This window comes from Labrus bergylta, chromosome 4 (assembly GCF_963930695.1).
Source record: "Labrus bergylta chromosome 4, fLabBer1.1, whole genome shotgun sequence".
NCBI classification, from domain to species: Eukaryota; Metazoa; Chordata; class Actinopteri; order Labriformes; family Labridae; genus Labrus; species Labrus bergylta.
Genome location: NC_089198.1, coordinates 20196049 through 20214836, shown reverse-complemented (window position 1 = coordinate 20214836; position 18788 = coordinate 20196049). Strand labels below are relative to the sequence as shown.

Sequence of the window (18788 nt, the reverse complement as noted above, 5' to 3'; positions counted from 1 at the left end):
TTTACCCTCCAGCTCTTTGGCAGCAAAGCAACAGCCAGCAAATCAATATGCGGTTGGTAAAGCATCAAATTATAAACAGCACGTTCCCTGAGCACGCACACACACTAACACACAGATATGAGCAGCAGATGAATGCAGACTGCTGAAAAGATATGAGGAAATTGTTTAGCACTGTTTCTGCAAAGGAGCTAATCCAACTTGTAATACTTTTATTTGTCTCTGACACAATGGTGACACAGACTATCTACAAAAGAGGAAATTGTACTTAGTTATTATATGAACCAATGAAGTCCTGGACAGATTTCAGACAGACATTATCTGAGATGCCTCTGGCCTCTCACTGGCGTGAAAGATGGCGGTCATTTGGCTAGACGAGGGGCAGTGAAGACCCCCTCCTAGACGGGAGCAGACGGGTGCAGAGGAGCCTAGGGCTGGCTGTATTAATGAAAAGGCAGTGCTGAAAGGGACAGGTTCCTGTAATGCTGATGAATGGTCATTACAGAGCAGAGACGAGAGAGGGAAGCAGACAGGGAAGAGAGAGGAGAGGAGAGTGGGCTCACAGGGACTGGTGGCGAAAAAAAAGGGTTTAATTTGCACCTCAGATTTCTGTAAACTCGTTTATCATGTCAGCAGTGTCACTACACTTCTTGTGTCTTCTCCCTCCTTTTTCTTCTTGCCCAAACATGACCCAAAAAATGTGTTCTCTACAGATTTTGCTTCTTATTCCTTGGACGAATACGTCTTATCTCCATTTTTTGGGGAAAACTTTGAAAATCCCCAGTTTTAACAAAGTTATGTCGAAAGATTTCTGAATCTTCTCCATCATTTTCCGTTGTCGGTGCTGTGTGAGGAGCGCTGATGTCTTCCCCTCTCCATTAGGCCTGATTGAGCGGCCAGGGCTTTAAAGGTCAGAAGAAGGAGGAAGTACCAGGAGATATATGCACACAAGAAACATGAATTGACTGGAGGCCCACTCACTCCGCTGTAGACCTCATTAACTCCTCCTCGCCTACAGCGGTTTGGATCATTGGTGGTTTGGGGGGTTTGAGAAATAAATCTGAGCCAAGCTGTTGCTTCAAACTGGAGTAAAAAGTATAGTTTTATTTCAGACAGTGGACGTTATCTGAAAGGAACAATTCCCCCAAAAATTCAAATAACCTTCCAGACCAAAATCATGTTCATTTCAAGTTATGTAACTAATATTTAATATCTGTCTAAATCTATTAGCCCATATTTGGAAGTTGTCTTTAACGAATTAAAAGTTGCCATAATAAAGACAAGCTTCTTTTTAGGTCAGGGATTTATTTTACTGATTCTTAGTGATACCTTTCACATGTTGATAGCACATTTTCCTTATTTTTTTGGGCGCACTTTGTCAACAACAAGGGGTTATCTGAGGCTCATCTATCATACTTTCTGGGTCACACCTGCAGGAAATGGACTGCAGTGTAATTCCAGCTCAGTTTTCACCCATGCCTCTACATCAAAGAAGCTCTTGGCTGCCATGCAGCAGCCCTCGTCTCTCTAATTGTAATTCAATGGTGCATAATCTTGAATTTGTTACACACCATATTTATAATGTGTCAACTTAGTGACCAGCCACGCTCGACATAGACTGCAAATAGCTGGGCATCCAAAGTAATTACTGGGCCTGTGCTTATACGCCGGCAGTACACATATTACAGCTGTTGAGTGTTTTTTGAGAACAAGATGGCAAAGTAGTGTGTTTTCTGTTGCTGCACTTGAGGAATTGTTTATTATGCAGAAAATGAAGGAAATGTCTGTTTTCTCAGTGGACAAATAAGCCTCGGAGCTCGACGGACGGCTCTCTTTCTGTTAATCCAGGAAGTAGACTCAAATTTGGACCCTTAGGGAGATTACAGATATGTGTACAAATTCTCTGTGGCTCAGCTAATATTAGCATTCTCTCCAGACACAAGTAAGGAAGCAGCACAGATTTATCACAGATGATTAATAATCAACCATGTGCACTCTTCTCTCTATTTCTCTTTCTGTAGTGGGAGGAGGTGAGCGGCTATGATGAAAACCTCAACACCATCAGGACATACCAGGTGTGCAATGTCTTCGAGCCAAGTCAAAACAACTGGCTCCTCACCACCTTCATTGATCGGCGTGGGGCGCAGCGCATCTACGTGGAGATTCGATTCACCGTGCGCGACTGCAGCTCCATCCCCAATGTCCCCGGCTCGTGTAAGGAGACGTTTAACCTCTACTACTATGAAACTGACGCAGTCATTGCCACTAAAGGCACTGCCTTCTGGATGGAGGCCCCCTACCTCAAGGTGGACACCATTGCTGCAGATGAAAGCTTCTCACAGGTGGACTTTGGCGGGCGCCTGATGAAGGTCAACACAGAAGTGCGGAGCTTTGGTCCACTGTCTAAAAATGGCTTCTACCTGGCCTTTCAGGACTACGGTGCTTGCATGTCTCTACTCTCAGTCAGGGTCTTTTATAAGAAGTGCCCAAGTGTGGTGCAGAACTTCGCAATCTTTCCGGAGACCATGACGGGGGCTGAGAGCACCTCCCTGGTTATTGCTAGAGGAATCTGCATTCCAAACTCGGAGGAAGTAGATGTCCCTATAAAGCTGTACTGCAATGGAGATGGGGAGTGGATGGTTCCTATTGGAAGCTGCACATGCAAGGCCGGGTTTGAACCTGACAATGGAAACGTATGTCGAGGTAAGTAATCAGTAAATGTACTTTCAGTTCTCAGAATCATCCAGTAGTTGCCACTTATGTGTGTTACCTCTTAAATGTGCCAGACACTGACATCCAACTTTTCCCCTTGAGTTTTGGTTTGCTCTTCTTTAAAATGATGAATCATTCATGACAGAAATAAATAGACAGTTGATATGTATTTGTTCTATTTTAAACCTGCATAATAACAAGGCACCAGTCCTTCTTGGATCAAACATTTTCTGCATCATTGGGATGGCTGACTGATTTTGTTTCATGCTTTTTGCTGAGCATGATGCACCGTACTTCTGCCTTGATCACATCCACCTCCAGTGTACAAGAAAGGCACATTAGCATTGATTTTTAATCTGTAGCGAATGCCAGCCTTCTGTGCAGCCTACTTTACAGATGGCGAGAGGTTTGAGTCTGCCACAGTATGATGTGTGGAAGACTAAGTTCTAAGGAATAGATAATAACACGTACATAAAGACGAGGGTTTCAGTTCAAGCTGTCACTTTCTCTCTCTTTCTGGCTGTCCTCTAATACACCTTTACGCTCTGCATGCTGTTATTCTCACTCAGTCACGCACATACATACAAAGAGAAAATTTGCTCAAGGTATCTGAAGATAATACGAGCGGCTCGGGGCTCTCATTGTGGTGCAGTATTGGCTGGCCTGCCTCTGGAGGTGAGCAGCAGAGTGTGTGGAGCCCTGATAAGATTGATTGACGCACATCTGCTCTGATCAATAAACAGATATGAGAGTGCCACATATCTACAAAGCACAGTGTGGGACTGACTATACTGTATCCTCCTTGCGATGCTTTATAGGCTACCTAAAATACAGCCATACACTGACATAGACAACCAAACACTTGGCAAGGACTTGAAATGAGAATGACGAGGCAAAGGATGGTTGGATTGAAGCATAGATGGAAGTACATTTTGTAATTTCACCTCCTCCTGCCTAACAATGTTCACAGCTCATTTATTTCAGTGTCTCCAACTGTGTTTCCATGGTTATTATATCATGTTTCAGTGCAAGGTACACTTAATTTACATAATTTAAAAACAAACTTTGTTGGCTCGCCACACATACTGCGCTATTAATCTACACCGAGATGACTTTAGTTTCCCAACTGTGAATCTTTATTTGAACTCATTTATAAAGGGAACATGAGTTGTGTGATGTTTAAAACAGCACGAGCATAATTTTGTAAAGGAAGTTTCAGACCAATGTCAAAGTAAACAACATTTTGAGCTGTTACTCAAAGGATTTAATGTTATGTTATACATGACGGCAACTGACAGAACCGACCACAGTTTTCTAATTTCTGACTCATTTAACCGATATGTTTCCAAAAATCTTAGCTGTTGTTCCATCGTTTCAGCTGCTGATGGGTCAACAGACATGCAGCAAATATAGTAGACGTTAAAGAAAATTGATCTTTATAGACGTATGTTGTGTCAGGTATGGTATAGATTCAGTTAATAATAAGAACAGTTTCCACAGGATTGCCAGTTTTTATTCTCGCAATAATTTAGCGAAAATAAAAACACTTGCATTTTTTATAATGAAAACTCATCTTTCGTTCAACATACTTATTAAAAACCTTTGTGAATGGACTGCTATCACCACAGACTATCATTGTATGTGAAATGTATTATTGCATATAATAATACTGTAAAGGTTAAACGTCAAGTGAAGTTCAGTACAGGGATTTTACAGCAAAAGCACTGAATAACTTGCCTGTTTTCTGATGCAAACAAACCTCCAGGCTTTGATGTATGAATATTATTTTTCTTGCAGTTTGTTTTTTCTCCATGGAATTTACCTTTTTTATTTCTCCATGGAATTTACCTTTACCTTAAGCACTCTCAAAGAAAGGTAATTGGAGCCAGGTATCCCCAAGTGTTAGTCGGAGGCTAGTGTTAGTGGGGGGCTTTGGTACTGCTGTAAACACCACACACGCGCACACACACACACACACACACACACGTACAGCAACGTGCACATACCCAGCCCCCACTTTAGACTGCACTACAAAGGCCCTTTGAACAGATGGGGAGACGTATATTTCCACTAATTCCCACAATCCCTCCTGCTTACTTCTTTAAGTACCCACAGCAAGTGGACTTCCTGCTGGGTTAAGTCTGACATCTCTCTCTCTCTCTCAGATGGTAATATAGCATTTTGGGTGGTATGTAAAAAGGCTTATGGAGTGAGGTAATTGTTGGTGTGTGGCTTTAGAAAGAAGTATAACCTGTTAAACAATGCATAGGTTGAACTCAAGTCTAAGGACTACCCATACAATGGTCTGCAAAAGCATGCATGCCGCGATTTCTGTGTCTCATATCAAGCCCACTCTCCTGAGACTCATCTGGAGTCTGTTCCCCTCTCATCTCCACTATAAGGCCCCTCCAATAAGAGCAATCTCAACCTTTTATTTTCCCACGCAGTCCTTTTTTTTATTTCAAAGGCTTGCAATCCATTATTTAAACAAGGAAATCTAACCTTAAAGTGCTTGAGGAAGGAGAGTACTGCGGGTAACCAATCAATTGAGGGTTGCTGCAATAACATGGCCTCAGCATTGGTTCTGAAGTAATTGCCCATTAGAGACGAAGTAACAGGAACAAAGAAAGAAAACGAGCACACAGATTAACGCTGAAATAGTTCCTATTGTTGAGTGAAACATGAGAAGGAAAGGTATTATATTAAAAAGGGAAGGCATTGTGGTGCATGGAGGTGGGAAATCAGAAAATACGAGAAAAGTCCAAGTGTGATATTGTGATGAGGTAATCAGTCTCACTTGATATCAAACATTCTAGGGACCATTTTTTCCTGTAAAGAACATATACAACCCAAATTCAGTCTATCACGCACTACTTTAAAAAACATAGAATTTAAATCTTACAAAAATCCATAGGTTAAACGTGTATTTCAACATTGAGCTTTTCTATAAAATGCTATTAGAAGAGAGTAGTAAGTGACAAATAATGTATCTTGTGTTCATCAAGTGTGTGTGTGTGTGTGTGTGTGTGTGTGTGTGTGTGTGTGTGTGTTTGTGTGTGTGTGTGCTCCTAACATAATTTTTTGTGTGTGTTGTGTCAGCGTGTCTTTGCCTCTCTGTTCCTGATTGCAATTTCTCTAATTTATATATTTTAATTAGTGACAGGTAGCGATGTGTTAATGTAGAGTGTGTGTGTGTGTGTGTGTGTGTGTGTGTGTGTGTGTGTGTGTGTGTGTGTGTGTGTGTGTGTGTGTGTGTGTGTGTGTGTGTGTGTGTGTGTGTGTGTGTGTGTGTGTGTGTGTGTGTGTGTGTGTGTGTGTGTGTGTGTGTGTGTGTGTGTGTGTGTGTAAGGCCTGCTGTCAGTTAGGCACAGAGAGCATGTAGAGTTGTTGTGCTCTGTAACGATGATGCCAGCATGCCATCCTCATTACCAGCTCCCCAGCTCCCACACAAGCCATTTGGGTATCCTCCCCTATTCCTATCGCTCTCTCTCCCTCTCTCTCTCTCTTTCAATTTTCCTCTTTCTCTTCCCCCCTCTCTCTCCCCCTTGGCTATGTAAGCAATCTGCTAAATATTTTATCCCCTCCCTGGTAAATCGAGCGGAGACTCTCCAAATAGCACCCCACTAACTCCACCAAGGCAAAGCTTGCCTTGCGTATGTTTGTGTTTGTGTCCTGCTGAGCTCAAGTGTCTTAGAAAAGACTGATTCGATGGTTTAAGTGAATCCCTCTCATGGTCGATGTTGTGGTCTCGGTGCTGCATGATTGATAGAATCACCTTCATTACCTTTCCTTCACATCCATCTTTGTGTTTTCTTTTAATAATCATTGTTCATTTTAATGTTCCTTGTACTCTCATATACAAAGTGATTAAAACTCCCTGGTAAGCTAATTATTCTGCCGTTTAAACTTTTAAAGTGAATGACGTGGCATAAATTGTTTCAGAGTAAACTAGGCTGAATGACATACTATGGAGTACAATTCAATACATCTTAATTGTTCCTGTTAACGTTCTAATTGTTCAGATTTTCCTATGAGCTGATAAATGCTTTCCATGAGTCTATAAACCTTGTGGTCTGATTCTACAAGGCTTTCTTCCAATTTTGGTCTGTGTTTGTAATTGGTTGACCATGCTCGAAGCTGATTGGTTCTCCGTTTTCCCCGTCTCCTTACCTTCTTGAATTTGCAGGCTGATTTGAGGACCGATGATAGTATCAATGAATTCAAGGAACCATATTTAAGACTTGAACTGGATACTACAGAAATAAAACTAATACATAAAATGACTCGTATTTTATCCATAATGTTTTCTGTTTACTTATTCATAGAACCTGATAATCTAGTGCGCCATCCATGATTATGTATTTATTTAGTCGGTATTTAAGTTCATCCCTCACAGTAGCAGCCCTGTAGGCAGGCCTACACAGCAGCATGAATCCTCTCATATTTTCCCTCACCGTTAGGCTCTGGCGGGCTTTTGACACGCTGGCACATTAATATTACAAATATTCAAATAACTTTATTTAACATTCCGCAGGCTGACAGAGGCAGCGGGAGATTCACAGCCCATTGAGCAAGTGCGCTTCCCTGGGCTAAGTGCCGATTCATCATGGCTGCCTTACTCCTGTCTAATGGCTGCCATCATGGGGTGCGGGCACGCGCGTGCACACACACACACACACACACACACACACATAAACACACATCTCGGCCAAACGCTCAGAAACAGTATCAGTTCGTCCATGTGTGCATTTTTGAAAATGTAGAATATAGTGTTTAAGGCACATTAATCACATTATTAACCCTAGCCTTAAAGCTTATAAACCACTGTGGAGTTCATTGTTATGGACAGCAACTATCTGGCATATTAAGATCATATTGCGTGTTTTAGAGAGACAAGAGGATCTAACTGAAGTAAGAACATATTTTTTACAAATCCTACTTAAAGAACCTATAACCCCTGAATCTCTGCAAGAATTTTCATTCATTTAGAGCTTTAGAGTTTGGATTTGTTGGCCTCTTACTGTAAACTTTTTGTTTTCTTGCTCCACTGACGCTTTGATTACTTCTTTATATGTCTTATCTAAGTGGAAAAGATGTGGCAGTTAGGACCCACAAAGGCCCGCTAAGCTATTAGAGCCAATTCCAGCCCATTTGGCCTTGTCTACCTCTGTTCGGCAGAGTTTACTTCATTTGCAGAGAGGCATCCGTGTGTACCCAGCAGCACACACACTCAAAGACACACAAGCACGCCAAGACCTACCAAGTCACCTTGGAGCCCAATTAAGTGAGCGTCTGACTCGTCCTGTTCCTATTAGTCCTATATGGCATTGAGGACCAGTGTTATGAAGACAAAGATGGAGTAGTAAGAGGACGAGACAGAGAAAAGCAGAGAGTGAAAGACTTCTTGTTTCCATGGCTCTCAATGGGCTGAATAGGGGAGATGGCAGAGAGCAGTGGTGAAAGAGTGTGACCCAAACAAAGACTCTTTGAATATAAGGCCCAAACAGAGTGTTTGTAATGACCCCAAACACAGACGCGCTGCTCTCACTGCAACCACAGAGTCAGTCCCTAATAATGCGAGGGGGAATTCAGAGATTTTGTTTGCACATAATGGATATACCAACCACACACAGAGCTGTTCCTATCCCCTATGGAGGGGCACATACTCCTTACTCCTATTATTTTTTCACTCTCTCTGTCTTTTTCTTTTCTTCTCTGGTTTCTTTTTGTCTGCTTTTTTAACCTTCAGTCCTTTTCAGACCACGTTTTTGGTCACTGGGCTTTTTTCCCCCCTTAGCCTTTCATTGTCATCTCACACTTGGTCCTTACTTGGTTGCTGCACAGGAACTTTTTCAGGGAGACTCCACTTTGACCCGACATCTCCTCCTATCTTACTCACCCACTCCTTTTTTTTTTTTTTTTCCTACTTCATACTTCGCATTTCTTCTCCTTTCCTTGCTCAGTGATGGACACTGGGGGCCACTGAGGGACACAGGGAGACACACAAAGGACCCCTAACATTCAGCAGATGGCTGGGGCTCCACTCAATTTGCCTATGTCACCCTCGCTGGCAAAACACAAAAGCCCAGCGCTACCAGGGGGCACCACTTCACCCGCTCACCCCAACTGTGACCCCAATCAATCAAATTGTGCACCTTATGCTTTTAAGTTATTGCTGCACATTCACAAAAACATCATCAATAATGCTGCAGAGAAGTGTCCGTCTGCTTCTCTGTGTTGTAGAAGTTCAATGACAAGAGAAGCATCAGTTTCAAAAACTGTCTTGACTCTAGTATTCTGCACCCAAAACCCACCCTTTTTTTCTGTCGGGGTTTGCTCCAGCAGGCAGTAATGAGGAGTCGTGGGGAGGCTCTCCACAGATTCCCCCACCTTGGTTTTTGAAAATTCAAACAGGCGCCACTCATTTGTTGATTCTCCATCTCCCTCATCACTGTCCATCAATATTCACTGTTCCACTAATAACACAGCAGGATCTGTTTGGTTAGACAGCAGCAGGACACATTTCAATTCTAGGAAATTGTGTCATCCTTTCCTGGAGGTTATCAGTGGCAGGATGATAGATGCAGATTTGTCACAGTTATGTTGTGGAACTTGTGGAGCGACGATTTAATTGGAATTGAATTGTAATTATAGAAGGGCAATAGAACTCTGTAAATACTAGATGCAGTGGGAACTGGTCAACAAAGCAACCACGATGGATGTGATGGTGAATGAGGCTTGCATGAGGTAAAAAATGTAGAACTAACTGATGAGATTAGAAGGTGCTGTCTCTCTATTATTTTTTTAATTTTTTTACAAAAACTCAAAACATTTTCCCATTTACAACCAGTGGAAACCAATGAAGTATTTCAGTTTGCAAAGAACTGAGGTTTGATTTGACAGGGGTTGAAATACTTGTCTCATTGTAGAGAGTTTTCAGTTTAAAGTTGTTAGTAAAGACAATGTAGGAGTTGAGGAAGAAATAAATATTGCACATGCTTTTTAAAAATGTCCCTTTGAATGGTACATTTAGTTTGCACCTCACAAAAACACAAAATATTTTTCCCTCCATTATATTGGGATGGCATCAGATATTTACTAAAACTTCAAAACCGAGGCAAATGAAACAAAAACTTTTTGTCTAGCTGTGAGGAAAGAACACATGTTGATTATAATCTTTGTGAATAAATAAAGTACTAAGTGTTAAAAGTATAAAAATAAAACCACGACCGGGAGTGGAAACAAGTTGTCTCACAAGCTGTTTCCAGGGATTTAGTTCCAGTGATTGTACCTGCTCAGCATACAGTCAGCTTGGTTAGATTGCTTTTTGCAATGAGCCAATCCTGTAAGCCTGTAAGTGCATTTCCAACATGCTTTGTGTTGATTCTGTCAATCTTGCATGGATACTTGAAATCAATTCAAGGCTCTAAAGCTCAGGACTTTGGGTCAAAGCATCTAAGATGTTTGCTCTATTTTTGTCAGAGGCCAGCACACAAGTGAACCAATCCACACACATAAACACACACACATTCACAATCACCATTACCTCAAGCTGAACTTTGCACGTCCAATTCCTTAACCTAATCACATTTGCCGTAATTTATGCATTTTAAGTAGACAGCATTAAAGTCCTGCTTTAAGTGCTCTCTAAGTGTCCCTGATTAAACATACCAAATTAATTATGTCTGTGTTATCTCTGTTATGACACCAGGAATTATCCTACACCAACTGGTCTCCCTATAAGTGGGCAGGTCAAACACAATCTCCAAACCTGCACGATGTGCAATTATCCACCAATTAGACAACTCCCATAATCCGAAACGCAGCGTTTCATTGCGCAGGTTTAATTGCATGTTTGCGCTGACAGTAAACACAGTGTGTACCTCTCGGGGTCAGGGCATGTGGTTCTGCAGAAACCAAAGGAAGCCTCTCTTTTTCAGACTGACAGACAAGGAAGTGCCTCTGAAGCTCAATCTGGCAAACACATCTCTGTGACAAATTATTGATCTTGCCTTTGTTGTCACTCCTCATGCCAAGTGCCCCACTGCTATGTGTGTCTTCAGAAGAAGAAGAAGGAAAAAAAAAACGCCCACTGGAGAAGACAGTGTGTGAATGTTGAATCAAGATAGGGCTGAGGAGGAGTTTGTGTCTTTCAATGTATGTGTTTGTGTGTGAGGCGGCAGTGTCTAAAAAGGAGAAAGAGAAAAAAGAGCGACTTGGTAATCCTCTCTTTGAGCACTTTGTGCTTTGTGCTCCATTTGTTTACTGAGTTCCCACACTTGCTGGGGGGCTGCAGCTTTTCTCCCATACCGGAATTAGCATAGCCAGACTTCTAGGCAGATATGTGTGGCTATGCTATGCACACGCATCTGTTTTTTCCCTGTTTATTTCCGTGAATATGTGATGATGTGAGAGCTTAGAGTTTCATCATAAGCGTGGTCAAGTCAACTTTAATGTGACCTTAAAAATGTGTTGTTTTATATAGTCCAATCAGGCCTGCTAACCTCTCAGTCTCTTTTTGGCTGCATCGTGTAATGAATACCCATCATGCACCCTTCATGCTTCCTCTGAAGCTGAGCTGGAACAGAGTCTGTGTCAACAGGTTGAGTGCTGCCTACGTGGTGTAGTGGATGGAATCTCTTGTTTTTGAAAGTGCGATTGATTTCTGGAATTATTGTTCACCAAAGTTTAGAAAACTTCAGAAAGATGATTGTAAAAGTGAAAAAATGTAGATGAGGCAAAAAAAAAGAAAACCATTTTGGATCACATTTCAATCCTCACTAAGAAAAAAGACGTGTTCCTATTTCTGTTTTGTACGAAGGTAATCTCTGTGAATTCTTGCAGTATTCACATGAATTAAATGAATAAAACATTGTGCTACCAATTAAATATGATGATATACCCTTATCTGATCCATCATTGAAATGTGTTTTACTGAGACAGTCTGGTATGACTGAGAGTGGAAATCAGGCTACTTAGTGACTCATGCTATTCAATGAAAGGATGTCGATTATTATCCTCTCTGATATGAATATGGGTATGCTTTGCCAGTGAGTGTATGCATCTAGTAATGTCTTCCTTATCCCCCCCAGCCCCAAACTGAGCCCCCCGTCAGGATAAAAAAAAAAAAAAAAAAGCAAAGTAAAGTCCAACAACATGGTAAACTCCCTTCAAACTTATTTGTAAGTTAATTGTTTAATACAACATAAGGTGAGATATTTTAAAAGTGAATGTACTCATTATTGGACAGATAATGCTTGTATATATACTGAAAGACCCCTTTCCAACCAAACTAACCCTCTAAGACTGTTGTATGATTTCTAGGCAGAGTTTTTTGCGAATACAAAAACATCCCCTCTGTAAGAACAAAGATGTTATCTGAGTGCCGGGCCAGTGTTACTGTAGTTCGAGGCCAGGCCGCACAGTGGTATGCTTCTCATTCTCAAAGAGAATACTATCTGATTAGTCCAAGTCCGAATAGAGGCAGAAGCTGACAAACAAATGGATTTGCTGTGTCTAGAATGTTCTCTGGGGGAGCTGGATGGGCTGAGATACAGAGAAGCAGCTTTTGTGTTGGAGCCAGCGCAAAGCATAATAAGACCCTTTGGGGAATGAGCGAAACGCAGAGCGATAGGGACACAAAAGCACACATGCTCATACACTCAGTCAATTTCACTATCTCTCTCTGGCTATCCCTCTCTCTCTCTCTCTACCTATTTCAGGTGTCTCTCCTTTTTTCCTCTAAACTGACCTTTATATCTCTTGCTAGCAGTGTTAGCCTATCATTTTGTGTTTTTGCTTTGCATGTTGACTTTCCTGACTCTTGCCAGGACTCTTTATTGTGTCACGTCAGGCTCCAATGAACACCAACTTTTTTTTTGTAAATTTCTCAACATTTTCTTTCTTTGGGGGTCTTCGCCTTTTATAAGATGAAATGCACCAGAAGGCAGAGGTTCACAGTCAGTCCGTGGGGCAGATGCAGGGAGGACTTTGTAAATAGGAGTGCGCTCTAAACACTGAGCTTAACCAGCGCCCCACACCACTTTTTCCAGAATAAAAGTATTATTTTGTGTTCATATGTTTGTGCATATTTGCCTGTGTGTGTGTGTGTGTGTGTGTGTGTGTGTGTGTGTGTACAGACATCTCTCTGTGTGCGTCACACCCATCCTGGTTTGAATGGGCCAGCAAATCCTTTCCACTCCCTCTTTTATTCCCCCTCTCTATCACATCTTTTCTGCCTCTTTTATTCCCTCTCTGCCACTGTCCTCCTCCTCTCGTGTTCTGCTAGGAGAGCAGTCATACAGAAGAAGTCCAACAATAGAGGTATTAACCAAATGTATACTGAGCTAGCCTGACTCGTGCAGTCGATGTGATGCTTTACACTCCTAATGCTGTGTGAATGGGTCTGCTGCTCCCTGAGAACTGCCTATCTGAGGCACTCGGAGTGAGGGGCCCTTTTACCGGCTCTCGTGACCCTGGTCCACGTTGCCTGTGCTGGGCCCCGTCCCAGAGCACACAGTTCTTCATTTTCATAAGCGCTTAATCTGGATTGGAAGCCGCTCCATTGTGGAAATGATTTGAGAGAGGGGATCTTGGGCAGACAAAAGGGACTCGTCTATGGCCGAGGCCGGGGCCTCCTTAGCCCTGTCCCTCCCTTACTATTCTTCCATGCAGAACCCCAGCAGGAGCGCCTAATTGTTGTATGGGGAGGAAGAGTGATGGGGTGTGGATGTCCTGCTTAATACTGCCCCCAGTGGAATACGACAAACGGGAAGATGAATGCAACAATGAGAGAGATAGAGCCAAAGCAACACTACATTTTTTTTGAAAAATCCACTTTTTGCAGTTTATTTATCATTTGATCCAGGTCAGAAGAGATCCTGTGATGCGGGCTGATAGTTGAGTTTGGTTTGATTCCTCCAGGTTACACTGCCTAAGACTTTGGAGCTGGAATGTGTAACAAACTCAGAGTGAAGCTTTGAAGTGTAATGCTGTTGCCCTGGGCTACTTAGCTCCAGGGTCAAATGAGCTTACACCCTTGATCTGCGTTAGTGCCTTCTGATCTGAAGGATTGCAATGCAGAGGTGTCTGTGTGTGTGTGTGTGTCTGTGTGTGCTGTGCTTGTGTCTCTGTGTCTTTGTTACAATTGAGTTTGTATGTGTAGATTAGTGAAACTATTTTTTGGCTTTCGTGTCGTACTCAACGTATCATGCGCCCCTTTTTTTTTTTTATGTGTGTGTATGAGCTTCATAGGTTGCAAACATGTTCTTCTCCTCACAGAGAGTGGTTGTTAACTAATTAGTAGGGTTGTCCACCTGATCTCAGAGCTTTGTTGGTGTTTCTCTTAACCTGCAAATCCTATTTTCTCTCCCCCTCTCTCACTCTCCCTTGCTCTGCCTTGGTTTCTCTCTCCCTGCTCACTGCTCCGGAACACCTTAATCCAGTGTGAAAGCAATTGGCTCTCTCAGATCTAATCAATAGAGGGCCAGGGCATCAAGCCAGGGGGAACATCTCTGGCCCCTGCTCAGCTACAATCAATTTAGACCCATCGATTCAGTGATTGAAATACAAAGAGCAGACGCGCTGGACCATACAGGTGCTTTAGTGTTTGGGTGTGCCAACATGTTATATATCTCCCCGTGCGAGTCTTTCTCTGGATTTATGTCTGTTTGCTTGTGTGTGTGTGTGTGTGTGTGTGTGTGTGTGTGTGTGTGTGTGTGTGTGTGTGTGTGTGTTGGTTTGTGTTTGTGTGTGGTTTAACCCTGTGTGTGTGTATGATTGTGTATGATTGTGTGAGTTTGTGTGCAAATTTCTTCACGTGTGTGTATATGGATAGTATGATTTATTTTCCAGCCATCTGTAGTAAAGTGGGAATGGCATTTAATCTAGCACCTCTGAGATGGAGCCAAGAAAAAAAAAAATCATTCCTAATCCAATATGTCCTGCCCAGGGAAGGTATGTGTGTGTGTGTGTGTGTGTGTGTGTGTGTGTGTGTGTGTGTGTGTGTGTGTGTGTGTGTGTGTGTGTGTGTGTGTGTGTGTGTGTGTGTGTGTGTGTGTGTGTGTGTGTGTGTGTGTGTGTGTGTGTGTGTGTGTGTGTGTGTGTGTGTGTGTGTGTGTGTGTGTGTGTGTGTGTGCATGCGTGTTAGTTAGTCTATGCATCTGTGTGCACCCAAGGCCTTCCCACTCGCTATGTGTTAGGTTATGTGGATGCACTTTTGGATGCTGCAAGAGTTTAGAAGGACCCTTGCATATATTATCATGCAAAATGTATGTTTACATTACGACAACAGGGATGCACGCGTGACAGTTGACATGTAGAGAACCCACATGACATCTATAGAAATGGGCTGTTTTTTTTTTGTTTTTTTTGCTTTACAGTCCATGGGTATGTGTGTACTCATGCATATATGATGTCATTGCATATCATATTTATTTGGCCCTTTTTATGTACTGCTGTGTGCATTCGTTTGTGCAATTTATTGCAACGGATGCACAGGGCTGTGGTGCATGCTGCATGTTAACTGCCTTTATATCTGTGTTTGATGTAAGATCGAGTCATGCAGAATGTACACATGCTTCACTATTAATGTTTCCTGGTCTTCACATGTAGTTAGCAACATTTGTCTTTTAACTTCAAGCATTTTTGCATCAGTTCAAATGTGTTCTTAATGGTTAAATGTGGGTTCAAGTTTCAATTATAGAAGAAATGAGAGGTGCAGCAGGGCCATACAGCACTTGAAAACTTTCAAATCCTATCATACACACACACGCACACAAACACACACAAACTTCTGTACCTTGTTAGTCCTTACCGTATCCTCATGGTAAATGGCTTTCTGCCATTTATACAGCTAATCCACTTTCCCTGCTGGCTGTGATGTGTTTTCCCCCTTTATTCTCTCCTGGACAAGGTGTTGATGTCTTTCACAAAGTCCACAATGTCACAAAGACCTAATGAGGATGTGTCACACACTTTTAATCCATACACATACCCATACTCTCGCTTTTATTATACACAGACTTTCTTCCGAGTTTTATCTTATCGATTCATCATTTCTGCCTGTATGGCCGAGTCCTGTCACTGACAGATCTGTCAATTTACCACAAGTTCAAACTCTTCCTCATCTTGTCAATATCCTCTCTGAATACTAAAAGTTAAAATGAGAAGCATATACTTTAACAGCTTTAGGATGCTTGTTTTTAACGATTTTTTGGATTTATGTGAAATTTGCCTTGCAATATGTCAAATGAATACCCTTAATACTGCAAAAAGCAGGAGTTCATGACCTTCAAATTTGGATTGAATCATTGTTTTGTTGTAAGGTTAAGTTTTGATTTAGTTCTTTTCATGTCATCCTACAATCACATAAAATAGGTCTATTATAATAGTGTAACCTACATTGAACCTGTCATACAGTTGTTGTTTTTTTCAGTGAGCAAAAGCTCTTTGTTTCTTGTACCCTTTTTTTCATTATTCATGTCAATGAATGGCTTCTGGTCTACATCAATACAACCATGTTTGAAGATATTCATGCTGCATTAGAGTTTCCTACATGGCTTCACCCTCTTTAGTCACACACAGAAACAGAAACAGACACATAGACAGCATGGACACATACTGCTCACATGTTCCACTTTCATAGCTCGGGGCGTATTGACTGAGGCTGACTGATAAAGGTCAGTTCTGCCCACTTTAGGACAGGTGGGATGGGGAGCTGTTTCTGTGTTCTGAGTTGTGATCGCACTTGTCTTTTTGTCTGGAAGGGAATCTAGCCTTCTGATGAGGTGGTGTGGAGGTCATGCAGATGTAAATATGACATGAATATTGATGTGCCGTGTGCCTGGTTTACCTTCGGAGGATTTCACAGCAGAAGGTGCATCGCGTGCCAGAGAATCGTTTTCTTTAACCTTTTGCTCATTCATATGCAGCAGAACACATCCGCTTGTCTTTGTCCGGTGAGCAAAATATAACTCCCTCCAAGTCATTCATGTATTGTGATTCTCTGGTCATGCCTGGACCTGATGTCAACAGAAGTTCATTTTTGTGTGTGTATAAAAGCACACCCATCCTGCGAGGGTGGAGTCGTCTGCATTTGGCCGGACTTCCTCAAAACCGCATTTATTATCCAGCCGTTTTTATACTTCTGGTTGCCTATTGTTAGCTTTAGAAGTAATTGCTTGTATGACACTCAGTATGCCATGAAAAGTGGAAGCTTTTTTTTTTTCTTCTTTTTTTTTCTATCCTGCACTCTGCCATCAACAATTTGAGTGACAAGATGCACTCCTGAGTGCTTTCTCACTTTGTTTTGCTCTCACTTCTCCCTATCTCACACTCTATTTTCCTGATCCTGGTCACTTTTCCTCTTCCCACGCTTCACACATAATTTGTGCTTCTCGTCTGATGCAGAGCATTTTATCATTATTTCCCATTAAGCATAATGGCAGCAGGGGCGATGAGCAGCAGGTATGCTTGTGCTGGAGGATGAATGCATAATTGTATCGATGTAGTTGTTTTTGGCATAGATGATGTCATCGCCATTTCAGGATGCAGGGCTGTTACTGGTGACCCCTCCATCATATGCTGTTCCTCCAACCACGTATCCCCTCATCTGTTCTCAACCTCACCTTTCCCCCTTTGTCCTGCCATGAATAATGATGCAGGCTATATCTAGATATTGGCTCTGAGCTTGCCTCCAGACTTAAATTTTCTTTGCCTGTGTCCTTTTTTTCCTATCACCCTCCTCCAAATCCACTCCACCACTAACCTCTGGCCTCATACTCAGTCTGACACCCTCTTTACCACGTGTGAAAATGTCAGTATAAGCACGACAGGGTGCCAGTGCTTTCTAGTGGGTGATAGGTGGACAAAAAAAAAAGAAATGTAACCACACAAATATGTGTTGTTCGGGATGAAAAGGCCTCTAGAGATTACACCATCTGAGATCATCGCAGGGAAGAGCCGACCGTGCTCGGTTGTTTGATTCCACCAACGGGAGCTTGTCTTTGCCAGATTATTTTGGTGTAAACATTGTGTTATGCACGCTCAATTAGGAATCAAATTAGGGGGATGAAAAAGAGGACCTTGGTTCTCCAGTTGTGTTATCATTCTCTGCTCCTCTGCTACCTTTAAATGTGCATAATTACTCATTCCCCATTCACAGGCCTCTTCACTCATTAACAGGCCTCAACCCTGAGTCCAGGGGCTGCCTATTTTAGGATATGAGGGTGTTTGAAGCCACTGTTCAGCCTCACTGAAACAACTCTCAAAGCATTTTAGTATTAAATGGGCTGGTAAGGATTTATGTGTCATTGAGATCAGCGCTTCCTTAACTAGATAAAAATGGGCCTCAGAATGTCCTTTAACACACACACACACACACACACACACACACACACACACACACACACACACACACACACACACACACACACACACACACACAAAAACAGATTGTATTCCTCCCCAAAAAGCTTCTAGTTCTGAAGTTAGTTTCCTATTGCTTTGTTTTGGACCTAATCTTCTCCTCTAAAGTAGTTAAAAACCATTACAGTGGTACACAGATGTGTATAAAAACGATTTAAGACCTTATTTCAGAAGACTGGATTTAATCATATTGTATTAAAGCTGGTGGCATGAATCATAAAAACTCATCTCTATGATCTTACAGCTGTTTTAAGGCTGTGCCTTTGCGAACATTGTCGTGAATTAATAGATCATTGTGCTTTATGTGATTTATTGGGAAAAAGCAAGCAGCAGTAAGAGGTTTCTTGTTTATGGATTTTTTTGTAATAAAGTGATTTGACCATTTGTGTGCATGTGATGTAAATTCCTCTTTTATAACAGAATCAGTCTCACTGCAGTCTCGTTGAGAGATAAGCACACAAGCTTCACAAAATAACTCTATTGACCCACTGTGAAAGAGTCTGTTTTGGCCACAGATCTGTAGCTCACAGCAGGTAGATTGTTTTCCTCAACAATCAATTGGATCGCATGAACTTTTCAGTTCACTGCTTTTGGATTCCAAATAGGACAACAAGGAAAAGTATGACTTTTTTTTTTAAAGATATACAATATGC

General features: G+C 41.9%; 1 protein-coding gene across 2 annotated transcripts in view; it reads left to right on the top strand.

Annotated features, from left to right (window-relative positions):
- LOC109995558 (ephrin type-B receptor 1-B) overlaps positions 1 to 18788 on the top strand; it is a 151463-nt gene that overhangs the window by 60579 nt on the left and 72096 nt on the right. For both annotated transcript variants that reach the window (XM_020649312.3, XM_020649310.3), the window contains exon 3: positions 2019 to 2700. In XM_020649312.3, the coding sequence (XP_020504968.1) occupies positions 2019 to 2700 (682 nt within the window). The remainder of the gene's footprint in view (positions 1 to 2018; positions 2701 to 18788) is intronic.